The following is a 13,783-nucleotide window of genomic DNA, read 5'->3' on the forward strand; positions in this document are numbered from 1 at the left end:
GTTGTGTTCTAACCTAATTTCGAATTTTGGAGGTGTATGTTCTTTGTAAACGATCGATAACATTTTTTTTTTTACATTAAACGATCGATAACATTAAATTTCCGTCTTTTTGTTTCATTTTGCTCTAGTTTGTTAAATGAAAATATTATGTACCTTGGTTGACCCATTTTTATTCCCACGCAGGAAGAGGAGTCGAGCTCCTAATGCCTTGGTTTACCGGTGCCACACCTGATTATATGGCTCTTGGAAGGTGATATATGTATAGCTTAATATTTATTTAATGTCATTTATATGTCCTATTCCTATATATACTTTTTTCGTGTAACAAGTGTGGAATGACTAGTGTACCAATATAAGAACAGCAACGACGAAACAAGTTTATATCGAAGTTATGTATTTTCAGGTTGCCATCTTTGCATGGGAGATTAGATTCTTCAGGAATATAAAACGTAGTGGATATGTTCAAAGAAAACATGCTAAAAATGGAAAATGGTTTATCATCAAACCCTTGACTACGTATATATTAACATATGCGTGCGTTTGTAGATGTGTATTTGTTTTTTTTTTTTTGTTTATCTAATAACCCGGCCGGGGACCCCATGGCCTTGGCCCTTGGACGTATTTTCGTCCTAAAATTGTTTCTCATTGCTATTTTTTGTACAATATATATATGGTTCTTCGCTAAACTATACATAAAAGATATACTTCATTCATAAGAAAAATATAAGAGAAAGTAATGTAATTGTAATTGTTCTTTTAACAAAAAAAAAAAAAGTAATGTAATTGTTATTTTCACGTAAATCTTTAATTGTCAGTCAAACAATACCGTTTTAGCGGTACCGTGTTCTATACAATACAAAGTAGCGTGTCACTAATTCTAGGAGTGAGAGTTAATCGAAAACCTTTGTAAGAAATAAATATGTATAATTATTTTTTTCCATTAACTCCAAATAAATAAAATATTTCCTGCCAATTTCAAACTATGAAATCAACAAACAACATAGTAGTCGTTTTTTTTTTTTAACGTGCAACCTCAGAAGCAAAGAGATATACTAGAATACTAGGCAAAATATTCATACAACAAGCTCTATGTATTAAAATATATATTCTACCTATTGGAGATGGGATTCGGACCACTTGGGACTCCATGTTCACTGGTATCAAACATCTTCCCTTTCCGCCATGTCTTCATCGGTCGCCGAACTCTAAACCTCTCTTTTTTTCTTCCTTCCGGCGAAGTCACCGCCACATAATTGACGTCTCCAACGTTGGAGCCAATCTGTTGAGTTTGATCATCAATGGTTCTTTGATGGGTTTGGAGGATTAGAGAAATGAAGAAGAAGAGAGCAAGTAAAATGATGATGTGAGGAGATCTCATCACATGTTATACCAATATAAGATAAGAAGCTTTGATGTCAAAAAAAAGAAAGATAAGAAGCTTATAGATATAATATAATACAACTTCAAGAGAAGCTTATAAATATAATAATACAACAAAAAAGGTTGATGTCACTTGAGGGTTATACTAGAACTGGGGAGCTTGTGAAAGATCAAGAGAAGAGTTTTGATATTTTCTGTAAACTTAGCTAATAGAGAGAGAGATTGCGGATGCAGTGTTTTTTCGTTTTGTTTTTGTGTATTAATGCGTGGAAAGTGTTATATGAGGTAAAGAAAGAAAATAAAAGAAAAAGCAAAGATGGTACGATTTTTTTTGTTTTTTTACTTTGTCTGTGGTGTGAACTTTGAGGATTGATGGAGACTGTCAAATCAAAGGGGTTAGTATATGACTCCAACCAAGTTTATTATATAAACACTCAACATTACACTCTTATTGAAAAAATATATAATTACACTACTACATTTTTTTATTTTTTATAAAAAATTGCTGTGAACCTGTGATGGATTTTTAGGTAAACTTAAAGCTGCCGACGACAAATCTCATCAATTGATTTGGAGGTGTCGGAGACAAACACAAGCCGACGAACACTATTTTTTCTTCATCTTATACCAAAATTCTAGTTAACCAAAAGAAAAGGAAAAGCGTGAAGAAAAGGAGAAAGAGAAATACTAAATTACGGAAAATTAGCCACACAAAAGACAAAGAGTCTCTTCCATGACAAGATTTAACGATGTCATGTTCCTATTTTGGACATTTTTCATAACACTGGTCAAAAGATTTTTTTGTTTTTTTGGTCTTCCCGATTATACTCTCCTAAATTAGGTACCAGTCAATTACAAAAAGATAGAAGAAGAGAAGAGAATGGGATAGAAAACTAGACTAAAATCATTTGACAACTTATCATGACAGTGTTTATAGTTCGGACACGAATAAAAAGGTTTGAGTTATTAGAACTAATATTAGTTCAGAATGTATTACCACAAAATTGAACGGTGATAGAATAATGCCTTCTCTCATTCCGATGTCTTCAATCTTACTATTAACACAATAACTTCTACTAACATTATCAAGAGTTATGGTAAAGACTTATTCTACATCCAGTCAAATAAGCATTTTGCAAATTGTATCCCCTCCTTTATAATGGTATGATATAGGACTACAACATACAATTTTTATACGCAACAAATAGTTTCATCTATAAATTCCTCTGTAATGACCATATAGTTAGTAGTTGTAATAGATGTCCACATATTGACATATATATAAGTTTTGAAATGTATCCTTTTGTTCACTAAATAAAAAATATTGTGGATGAGGTTCCTGCTAATGAATAAGTTGAAAACATCCCTAGTATTCATATTCATGGTCCATGGATATCTTCTGACTCTCTAGAACATGTTTAATATCTGCTCTCCAGCGACAAATCCACTTTCGGGAAAGGTCTCCCATAACCAGCAAACAATATAAGAACGTCACCCATTTTGCATTCACCACAATAGTTTGGGAAAACGATTTCCAGCCAATCATTTAAAACTCTACATATATCGTTATATACAATATCGTTTTTTTTTTTTTTTGTCAACATACAATATCGTTTTGTAAGAACAATTTTAATTCTATAGTTGTTTGTTTAATTAATTGGTTTGGTTTGACTCACCTTACTCATGGCACTCATCATTAAGAAAGCCAAGAAGATTGTTGATCGCAAGTCGATCGCAACCATGTTTTACGGCACTTTAATGTTTCATTCAAACGAACTCAACTGAATTTTTTTTGGTTTTGATATAAGAATATTAAAGAAAGACATGGTTGCAGTAGAATCAAAGAGAAGTGCTAGAGAGTTATGAAGTAGATCATAACTCATAGGAAACGAATCTTATATCTTTAGAATATATATGAATTTTTATCTATATAACTTTGGTACTTAACTCTTTTTTAGTTATTTAAACATATGTACAATTCATTGTTAAATTTTCTTATATAATATTTCTACATTTAAAACACTAGACATCGTCGTCTACACTTTATAGTACACAACTTCAGTATGTAATTTTTAAGTTAGGAACAAAATCTTGAAGATAAATCAAACTAACTAATTCCACCTAAATAAGAGAGTAGTTGATCCAAATGTAATTCCAGTTCAACTGATATTTTGTTGTGCTATAGAAATCTAAATGACTTCTCATGATGCTCTATAAATAACTTCTCTAGTTATTAAATATATTTCAAATTTAAACAAAAAAAACATATAAAATATAAAATTAACCCAGTTTAAGTACAAATAAACCAAACACAAAATTGTAATGATTTTTCTTTTCTTTTCAAAACCAAAAACAGTTGAAACCAATATCTTATTTTTTTCCTTCAATTATCAAACCAATACATGGAATAAAGAAAAATAAACAGACTAACCACAAGTTAAATGGTAGACACACCAAAAAAAAAAAAACTTTAAAAGATAATTAGAAAACTAACAAGTGTGAATTAAAGTCCCTACTTGCCAACGGCTAATTCAACCCAACGGCTCCTTTGGAGTCTCCGCTTTTGGACCCTCCACCTCAACGCTTTCATTTTCATTAATTAATCATCTAATTAGGAGAAATAACTACTAACCAATAAAGTTAAATGATCTTTAATACTACATTCCATCGCTGAAAAAACTTCACAAAACAACTTGTAGAAGCTTCCTCGAGACCTCAACATATACTTTGTCTTCGTCCGAATCTGTCTTCCCCTGTTTTTTACACTCTGTTTTTTTTTTTATTCTTTCTTTTTTTTTTCTTCTCTCCGACACGTTTCAAGTTTAAAGGATAGACTCAGAACAATCCTATGACTCACATTTTTTTCTTTTACTTTTCGTCGCTATGTCTAAATATTTTGTTTGGTATCAATGTTAAGTGCTATGTCTAAATATAGATATAACAAAACATACTGTTTCACTTGAATTAACTGTTTCTTCATCGTTACGATTCTAACACACCACTTTGGTTGCTCTGTTTTTAGCTAAAACAAAACCAACTTTTTTGTTCTTTTCCCTTTCAAAAGAGAAAGGTTTTGATTTCTATTCTTCATTACCTTGGATCGATCTTTTTCTAAGATCCAAAATCAGAGATGGGTCTTTGTGTTTGCAATCGTTGACAAATAGGTCAATTGGCTTTTAATGGCCTCGTTACGAACTAGCTTCGGATGTGTCCTTAGAGATCGCAACCAACGGCAGGACGACGTCGTTTTCAAGAAGAATCTGAAAGCTCTAGTCAAAGCTGCTCCTCCGGAGATCTCCGACGAGGGTTCCCAGAACAGAGTCGATTCTTTGATCGGGAACAAGCGGAAAAAGAACAATAACTGTCGTCTTGGATCGCCGGAGAAACCACGTACGAGGAAAGGGAACAACTCTTCGGACAGTCCTGGAGGAGCTTCTTCTCTTGTGCAGATATGGGAGGCGAGGCTGAACCGATCAAACGGTCGATCAACAGAGAGCAACAGCTCAGAAGCGAGCGTTCAAGAAATCCACATTCCGGATCCACCCATCGACGGCGAGTCTGAGTCGGAGAACGAGTCGAAGAGTCCTGATCGGACGAAGGAGATTGAATCCAGGACTGTCGGTTCGGTTCCTGATTCCGGTGAGAGCAAATGGGGCCGAGTCGGTGAAATGATCCGGAGGTTGAGTAACGAACAGAAGCTAACTCCTCGAGATAATGTCGGTGCCGTCGACTCGCCGAAGACGACGGAGCAAAGGAGTTGTCCGGTGGTTACTTGTTCGCCACGAATCCGAGGACGACAAGCGTTGTCAGATTTGCTTGTGCATATGGTACGAGAACGCCACCGCGAATTGGAATCGCTTCATGGACGCAACGCGGTTTCTAGGTTTCCTCAACGTGGTCGCCTCCAGGTACGTACTTTGCGTCATTTATACAAAACAGCTCACAACTTTTATAAGGTTTCACTCTTTAAAATCGTTATCTCTTGGTTTTTCTTGTTGGACAGTCAATGCTGCGACTAAGGAGTCTCAAACGTGGTCTAGCGATTCAAGATCGTCATCGTGGTAGCACGAAAGGCGATATAAATCGAGTCCAACCTTGTTCTAAAATTCTTCATCTAAGGTATGCATTAAGCCTTGACTTCGAGCTCGGCTACGACACTAGTTCATGAACTTGTTTTTCTTATCTCCTCAGTCTTTAAATTGCAACAGAGAAAAATTCCGGGATAATGCAGCAAACGCCTCCTCTGAAGCCGAACGAATGAAGAGTCAACAACAATCCATCGTAGAAACAGAGAGCATGCGGTCAAGAGAAATCAGTATTATCCCAGATACTCCTTCCATAAAGTATTCAAGCCCTAAAAACCGTAACATAGAGGAAGCAATCTTACGCAAGAACGAAACTGAATCAAAGATGAGTTACCTTCAGCTGAAAGAAGCCATCGTAGCAGAAGTTTTGAAAAGAAAATCTGATAACATTAGCCCTATGATCACAAGTGTAACTCATCAAGAACCGCGGATACTAGGCAACGAGGTAAAGGACAAGGTTGAAAGCGGTAAGCATGGAACTCAAGAAGAGACTCCGTTCCTTGAGAGACAAGAAACCTCGTTCCAAAACAGATGGGAAGAGCAAGAAGTGTATGAGGATGAGCAGTCTTATTACGGAGACATGAGCAATGACTGGTTTACAGAAATATCTCGGCCTCGGACTTATTGGGAAGATTTGAGGAAATCTCGGTATCTGGAAGTGATGAACACTAGATCTGACAAAGACGATATATGTAGACTTCTCGAGAGGTAAACCAAAGTCAAACAAACACCCTTTTTTATTACTTTCTAGAAAGATCTTAATATCGGTTATATGGTTCAAACAGAGGAACAGTTTCGGGTTTCCTCCAGAGCGGACTACGAGAGAAGATCGATAAGCTCATAATGTCCCGTGTACAGACACAACCAGCTCAGCGGATTGAAGAAGCTGGTAAAGAAGAAGAGAAAGGTGAAGACAGAGATGACTTGAGCCAATCATCATCGCAGATATTTGCACCGTCTCCGGCAGGATCATGGAGTTCTCAGGACATAGGAGTTAGTACTCCAACACCTATGCACACCTATGCACCATCTTCAGCACCTTCAACACCTATGCACAATCTTCATTCCAATGTGAGCCTCTTCTTTTCTTGTTGAAATGTCTCTTTCAGTTTTGATGAGACTGGCATTTACATTTCATTAAAAAATGTTTCAGGAGATGGAGATTATAAGTGAATTGAGATCAAGCATTTTACAGCTCCAACAAGAAATGTCTGAGCTAAGAGACTCTGTCAAAACGTGTTTGGACGTAAACGCCGGACTTCAAAAGTCAGTTCACCTTGAAAATCCCTTGAAACGCAAATGCTGCGTTTGTAACGAAACCCAAATTGAAACACTTCTATACAGGTAACCCTATTTACTTTGCTTTGGTGATGACTCCAAAAAACGTTATTAAATATATCTATTGCGTTTGGTTTTCTGCAGATGCGGGCACATGTGTACATGCATGAGATGCGCAAACGAACTAAAATATAATGGCGGGAAATGCCCGATTTGCTGTGCCAAGATTCTAGACGTCGTTCGCGTTTTCGTCGATTCAAGAACCTGAAAATTTTATAAAACCAAACGGTTCAACAAGATAACGATACTTTACTTTACCTATGATACGTTTTTCTTCTACTAATCCATCTGTTTGCTGTCACGTTTGACCGGAGCGTGTTTGCGTTTTGGATCTGCGTCCGAGATTCATATATATGTTTTTCTATGTATGTGAATTACTAACCGAACTCTCATTTTTTTTTTTTTTTTGTTGGCGTTGAAGTTTTCTTCTTGTAAAGATAATCTTATCTACATATGCCTCCTTTCACTTTCCTACCATCAAGTTGGCACAGGATTTGTAGAATGTACGAGGTTTTAGTACTTGCCGTTTATTTTCTATTTTGTGTAATGTACCAATCTTAAAATAATGAAGGAAAAAATTTGGTACCTTTCACATTCGTAAAAAAGGAGAATTATGAAGAGAAAAAAAACAGAGGAAATCAAAGCAGAGCATATTTTTCAAATGCTCAGTGTCTTTCATCGATTTTATAACGTAGAGGAGTCTCGAATCTAAAAAGAAGATGAACATGATCTCTCCACTGATATATACAGACCGAGCATTCGTATATATTATTGTAATGTCTTAGTGAGAACTGAGAAGTGTTTTTTTTTTTTATGTTGTTGTTGGTGTGTTCTCACGCATTCTGTGCCGCTAAGAACGTATTGAAGTCATCTCTAGCTTTCAACAGTCTTGGGGTTATACAAGATCGTGGCGAAGCCGGGCAAGAATCCGAGGTTATGGTCGAGAATCTGACACGGCGTTGTGGTGATGTCTCTGCCGAACCTCCTAGCTGTCTTCCCGACAGAGAACTGCTCTTCTTAAGGACACTTCTCAAAGCGAGACTTCCTGTTTCCTTGTCAAAGAAGAAACCCGAACTCACAGGCTCTTGTACATCTCCACCGCCACATCTTATCATCTCCACCGGTAGATCAAAATACAATCGACCGTTTTCGCGGGCTAGAGCTGTCGCTGAAGCCCATGAGCCACACTCAAATTTCTCGAGGGAAGCGCTTAGGGATCCTGCAGTGGAATCTGAGAATGATGACGGTTTGATCATCTTCTTCTTCATAGAATCCTCGCTTTTTGGTGACCTCACAGGTTTTTTCCCAAACCCAGGGAGGGATAAACAGAAGGCGTTGCACTTGAATTCTTCTTCTTCTTGGTAGAAGTTTTTCTCAGGATACCTAGTTTTCCTTAGAGAAAGCATGGATTCTTGGTGGCTAAACTTCTTCCGTTGTTTCATCATCGGCTGGGGAAGAACAGGAAGCGGCACCGCGTTGTCTCTTGGCGGAGACATCGCCAGAGGTAAGACCATTCTGAAGCTTTCTTCATTCACCGATGGGTGGGAGACCGTCATCTGATTCTGCTGAGCTGCCTTCTTCACCAAGAAGTTAATGTTAGGGTTAGGGTTTTGATCTCCTGAATAAACGTTGAAACCCTGCCACTCGTCGTTGCTCCATTTGTGGGCTAAACTATCTTCTAACACGATCAATGCTGGAGGAGACATAACAATTACTCAGAAATCCAAGACAATATAATACTACGAAGATGATGAAAGTAAAATGTGAGTTATATTTTTATTTTGATTGGTAGACAAATGTGAGTTATATTTTTTAAGGTTGGGTTAGAATTCTACAAAAAATATATATATATAGATGTAAAAATGGGGAGTACATAAGTGGAAAGCACGTCTATGGCGGCGTGGAGAAGTAGTGACGAACATGTTGAGATGTTAATACAGAGGCGGTCTGAAGAAGGCACAGGATAATATTTGAATATACTAAATCCGTGTCTCCACATGTTTGACCAAAATAAGCTACTTAATCAGTGTTAGGTACGCGTGGATAATCAAAATGAATTGAGAATCTTGACAAGATTTAATATAAAATGATTTGAGAGGTAATAAGATAAGATTATTTTGTTGTTGGATGGTTATACTGCATTTGGAACAAATAGAGGTGTCAACCGAACAATGTGTCTTCAGAATTTTATGTTGGTCAATAGAAAAATTGCTAAAAGTATATTAAAATTGAGTGTTTTTAATTGTAGTAACATGAATGGCATGGCAAATGCCAAGAGGACCAAAAAAAATGCATGAGAATTGTAGGAAAACGTAATTTAGGTATTAAATTATAGAAGTATTTTTTATAGACCCAATGTAGCGAGGTGTAGCATTTGCAACTTCCTTGTTAAATATTTTTTTCTTTTATATAACTTTATAGGCAATTTAACTGATGATTTTGGAAAATAATTTATGGGTTTTAAGAAAGTATTATAGTTAAAATACAAAAAAATGAAGATAATTATTTTTATATGACGTTTCAGATGATATTTTTTTTTCTTTCTTTCTATAGAGGAAAATGAAAATACTAGTTTACATTTACATTTAAAATGAAAATACTAGTTTACGTTTCAGATTATTTTTTCTTTCTTTTTTTCTTTCAATTTTACATTTAAAAAAAAAAGACAACAAACCCGATATTTTAGCTGGTAATAAAACCGCGTAATTTTGTCTGTTTATTAATGGGCCGAACAGAGAAGCCCATATTGATACAAAGAGTTTTTCGAAAAAAGCCTATTCGTTGTAAACCCTAAACCGGAGAAACGCGTTCTCTTCCGTCTTCTTCTTCTTCCTCCGACATGCGTCTGTCTTTCTGAATCCTTCGAAAAAGCTCTCGTGAGTCACTACTACTCTTCTCTAATGTCTGTACATGTCAAGGTACATAAGTTTATTATTACTTCCTGGTTAAGTTGCAGCCTCTCTTTGGATTCAATCCCAGACTTTGTTTATTACAACATTTTAGCTTACCTTTGATTCCGTCTGTTAATCTAGCTCTTCTGCTGAGAAGTCACCTTCTTTTGAGGTTTTGGGTTATTATAAAGTCTCCAACTTTGTTCAATTTGAACACTTTTAAGTAGCTAGAATTTGTATACAAACTCAATTATCAGTTTTGAGTTTATTGTAGAAAGATGCGTGGTGCTGTGTTGAAGCTTTTTTTGATTAGTTTGTGTCACTGTTTAGGAGGAACCTGTGCTTGTGCAAAACTGTGATGTCGAGAATTCGGAGCTTGTTGTTTTCAATGGAAATGGGGTCAGTGAGCTTGAGGATTTTGGGACTTGCATAGATGATATTACTGAAAGAGTGAATCAGGTAAAAATGAATTGCTTTTCACTTGACGCCATGACTTGCTTAGTGTCGAGTCTCTTACTGGCTGTATGTGATGGCAGCTTGAGCATAAAGTTGTGGAGGTTGAACACTTTTACTCTACCAAAGATGGAGCAGCTCAAACTAATACTTCTAAGAGTAACTCAGGAGGGAAAAAGATTGCGATTTCTCAACCAAATATCTCGAAATGTAACTCGGCTGGGAAAGATAAAACAAAGGGAAAACATGTTTCCAGCCCTGAACTTATGCGTCAATTTGCTACAATGTTTCGTCAGGTAAGCAAGAAAAAACTTTATCCCTTTTTCTTCTTTTGATACGAAAGCTTAGGATTTTGATTTACTTCGTTTGATGCTTCCTTAGTTTGCCAATTTGCCAAAGCAAAGATTTTGCTCAGTGTTTGCTGCATTTGAACCTTTCGTCTTCTAATACCTTAGATTACTCAAAATAAATGGGCATGGCCATTCATGGAGCCTGTTGATGTTAAAGGACTTGGACTCCATGATTATTACAAGGTAAAGTTACAAACTTTTGCTATTTTACTTAAATGTATGGTAAAATCAACTGTTTTCGATAAATGTTGAAATGAGTTTTTTGATATATGTCGATAGCTTGTGTTCATTTACTTAAACAGGTTATAGAGAAGCCAATGGACTTGGGAACGATCAAAAAGAAAATGGAGGGTTCAGATTATAGCAATGTCCGGGAGATATATGCTGATGTTAGGCTAGTTTTCAAGAATGCGATGAAGTATAACGAAGCAAAAGAAGACGTCTATGTGATGGCTCAATCTCTGTTGCAAAAATTCGAGGAGAAATGGATTCACATAATGCCTAAACTTGTAGAAGAGGTACAACCAAATGTTCAGTTTCCAATTAATCACCTTTTTGTAACAGTGTGTTAACATAATTGCTTTGGTGTGAACAGGAAAAGAAACAAGCAGACGAAGAAGCTGAGGAGCATGCAAATAAACAGCTTACTCTGGAGGCTGCACAAGCGGAAATGACTAGGGATTTAAGCAATGAAGTAAGCAAAATAATAATAAAAAAACCTATTTAATTTCTACTTGTTGCTCTGTTTCAGGCCATGGAAAATAGTAGCTCCGTTTTGATGAGTTTTTTTTTGCACATATCTTTAGCTATATGAGATCGATCTTGAGCTGGAGAGACTCCGGGAATCAGTAGTTCAGAGATGCAGGTTAATAACCTCTTCTGTTAAATCATTTTACCCTTAATGAACGGTCTTAATGAAGGGTCCTTAACAGAGTTTTCGTTTGGATTTGAAATGAACAGGAAATTGTCCACTCAAGAAAAGAAGGGACTGTCTGCAGCTCTAGGTCGACTCTCTCCTGAGGATCTGTCGAAAGCGTTAAAAATGGTTTCAGAGAGCAACCCGAGTTTTCCGGCTGGAGCACCAGAAGTTGAGTTTGACATCGATGTTCAGGTAAACATCAAAATCGTGTTCTTGTTTCTTTGTGGTTTTGGCATAAGAAATTTCAGGTTTTTAACGATATTCTCTCTGTTTTTCGAACAGACGGATGTTACCTTGTGGAGATTGAAGGTGTTTGTGCAAGAAGCATTGAAAGCAGCAGCTAACAAGAGCTCTGGAGGAACAAATGCTCAAACCAATAACAACAATACTGGAGAGATCAACAAAAACAATGCCAAAAGACGGAGAGAGATCTCTGATGCAATCAACAAAGCTTCAATTAAAAGAGCTAAGAAGGCTTAAATCAATATCTATATCTGTGTTTATTGATCCCCAAGAGTTTGTTGTAACACCAATATAAATTAAATATAACTTTCCAGACTTCAAATGTTGAGTACAATGTAATGTAATGTAAAATATATGAATGCTAAAAAAAAAAATCTGTGTTTGAAAATAAATTCTGAGCTATAGAGACATATATGTAAAATGACTGTTCAATTTGTGTCAAGATTCTTCATTTTTATTACTTTGGCATTTATCACAATTGTGTCTAGACTCTACACCAATGAGAAAATATGGGAAATCAAACAGTTAACAACCACTTTACTTATTTTTAAGATTTTGAACAAAATAAAAACAGTAATGTATACAAAATATATGTTCAATTGTAAGACAATACTAAATAAATTAAGAAACCTCCTTATTCAAGAATTTCAATAGGCTAGACTTATCTTACCTATAAAGTGAAGCCTTTTAGTTCAATGCCTATTTTCATCACAGCTTACTCTGCATAAACATGGAGTGACACCAACAACTATTGGTGCAAATGGTTTTTGTACACTTTGGTTAAAGAACATTCATTTTTTCTTTGAACAAACATTCATTTAATCTTCACCATTTGAAACGAAAAACTAGAAAAATGAAAAAATTACAAAAAGAAAAAAATGTATAAGTAGTCCATCTACTACTCTAATCTAATAGAATAGTAAGTTGAATGATATTTAGCTCATCTTTTTCAACTCAATTGTTTTTTCAATCATTTGCACCCATAAAACCAATAGAAAGAGTTTGGTGTAACACCAATACAAATTAGATACTTTCAAGACTTCAAATGTTCATTACAATGTAAAATAGAATGAATGGTAAAAGAAATATCTATGAGTGAAAAAAAATTCTGAGCTACAAACACATACGTAAAATGACTGTTTGTGGGGAGAATCTGACAAATTCTCTAATAAGATATTCAATTTGTGCCGGAGAGATCTTCAGTGAGTTGAACGATTCTTCTCTTTCATTACCTTAAACTTTGACATTTATCTATTACAAATAATTATAAAAATGATCAAATTTTTAAAATCGATTTTTTTTTTCAGTCTCAAACTATTTTTTGACCAAATACTTCATTCTACTGCAATATCACAATTGTGTCTAACCTCCACACCAATGAGAAAATATGGGAAATTTGCTAAACTTCAATCAAGACAGTTAACAACAAATTTACTTCTTTTGAAAATTTTGAAAAAAATAAAACAGTAGTTATACAAAATATATGTTCAATTGTAAGACAATACAAAATAAACTAAGCAAAAGAAGATTAAGAAACCTTATTCAAGAATTTCAATAGGCTATGACTTATCTTACCTATAAAATGATTACTCTGTACAGTGCAAATGGTTTTGTACATTTTTGCGGGATAAAAATAGGTTAAAGAACATTCATTTAATTTTCACCATTTAAAATGAAAAAATTATAAAATGAACAAATTACAAAAAGAAGAAATATGTTTAACTAGTCATCTACTAATATAACAGAATGATAAGTTGAATGATATATAACTCATCTTTTTCAACTCAATTATTTTTCCAGTCATTTGCACCCATAATCTAGATTTATGGTCAAAGTGAGGATTTTTTTTTTTTTTTTGTTGTTGTTGTAATTCTCCATCTGTCTTGAGGCTTAAATCCATAATTTCCAATGGACAAGCGAAAGTGCCAAAAACAATGGGGCATGAGGGAATAATTTATAGAGTGGCTTGGTGGTTTGTGCTTCTAGGGGTGTCGAAATAGTTAAACCAATTCAAATCAATCCATAACTCAGTAACTTGATAGTATGAAGATAATGATGACAGATTTGAAATTAATGAATTGAAAGTTACTATAAATCATTCTAACCCAATCCATATAATCCATA

The 13,783-nt window shown here is 35.2% G+C and overlaps 3 protein-coding genes and 1 pseudogene across 6 annotated transcripts; 2 read left to right on the top strand and 2 right to left on the bottom strand.

Moving 5' to 3' along the window:
* Positions 1-914: 914 nt before the first annotated feature.
* LOC109132978 (CLAVATA3/ESR (CLE)-related protein 42 pseudogene) lies at positions 915-1,520 on the bottom strand (annotated as a pseudogene).
* A 2,398-nt stretch (positions 1,521-3,918) lies between these two features.
* Positions 3,919-7,390, top strand: LOC104786063 (uncharacterized). Its single transcript, XM_010511386.3, has 6 exons — positions 3,919-5,288; positions 5,384-5,499; positions 5,589-6,173; positions 6,251-6,536; positions 6,619-6,809; positions 6,888-7,390. Exons 1-6 carry the CDS (start codon positions 4,560-4,562, stop codon positions 7,009-7,011), a joined length of 2,031 nt encoding a protein of 676 aa, XP_010509688.2. The 5' UTR covers positions 3,919-4,559; the 3' UTR covers positions 7,012-7,390.
* Positions 7,370-8,619, bottom strand: LOC104786062 (uncharacterized). Its single transcript, XM_010511384.2, has one exon. The coding sequence runs from the start codon at positions 8,507-8,509 to the stop codon at positions 7,637-7,639; it is 873 nt and encodes a 290-aa protein (XP_010509686.1). The 5' UTR covers positions 8,510-8,619; the 3' UTR covers positions 7,370-7,636.
* A 935-nt stretch (positions 8,620-9,554) lies between these two features.
* LOC104786064 (transcription factor GTE1) lies at positions 9,555-12,051 on the top strand. 4 transcript variants are annotated; one of them, XM_010511387.3, is made up of 9 exons: positions 9,555-9,721; positions 10,025-10,153; positions 10,231-10,443; positions 10,603-10,680; positions 10,800-11,015; positions 11,093-11,191; positions 11,304-11,362; positions 11,458-11,608; positions 11,699-12,051. In XM_010511387.3, the coding sequence occupies exons 1-9, from the start codon at positions 9,704-9,706 to the stop codon at positions 11,894-11,896; spliced, it is 1,161 nt and encodes a 386-aa protein (XP_010509689.2). In that variant the 5' UTR covers positions 9,555-9,703; the 3' UTR covers positions 11,897-12,051. The 4 variants fall into 4 exon arrangements, with proteins under 4 accessions (XP_010509689.2, XP_010509690.2, XP_087369404.1 ...); XM_010511388.3 differs by having other exon boundaries at positions 9,555-9,679; XM_087513278.1 differs by having other exon boundaries at positions 9,587-9,679; positions 10,529-10,680.
* The last annotated feature ends 1,732 nt before the right edge of the window (positions 12,052-13,783 follow it).

The sequence above is a fragment of the Camelina sativa genome, chromosome 5, assembly GCF_030686135.1.
Source record: "Camelina sativa cultivar CO46 ecotype springtype chromosome 5, ASM3068613v1".
NCBI classification, from domain to species: domain Eukaryota; kingdom Viridiplantae; phylum Streptophyta; class Magnoliopsida; order Brassicales; family Brassicaceae; genus Camelina; species Camelina sativa.

What these genes read in the sequence shown, in the direction of transcription:
- LOC104786063 (XM_010511386.3), top strand. Translation starts at nt 4,560, where the DNA reads ATGGCCTCGTTACGAACTAGCTTCGGATGTGTCCTTAGAGATCGCAAC. An exon ending in TGCACAATCTTCATTCCAAT is followed by an intron (nt 6,537 to 6,618) that starts GTGAGCCTCTTC and finishes AAAATGTTTCAG; the next exon opens with GAGATGGAGATTATAAGTGA. An exon ending in ATTGAAACACTTCTATACAG is followed by an intron (nt 6,810 to 6,887) that starts GTAACCCTATTT and finishes GGTTTTCTGCAG; the next exon opens with ATGCGGGCACATGTGTACAT.
- LOC104786062 (XM_010511384.2), bottom strand. Translation starts at nt 8,509, where the DNA reads ATGTCTCCTCCAGCATTGATCGTGTTAGAAGATAGTTTAGCCCACAAA.
- LOC104786064 (XM_010511387.3), top strand. An exon ending in TTACTGAAAGAGTGAATCAG is followed by an intron (nt 10,154 to 10,230) that starts GTAAAAATGAAT and finishes ATGTGATGGCAG; the next exon opens with CTTGAGCATAAAGTTGTGGA. An exon ending in TTGCTACAATGTTTCGTCAG is followed by an intron (nt 10,444 to 10,602) that starts GTAAGCAAGAAA and finishes CTAATACCTTAG; the next exon opens with ATTACTCAAAATAAATGGGC.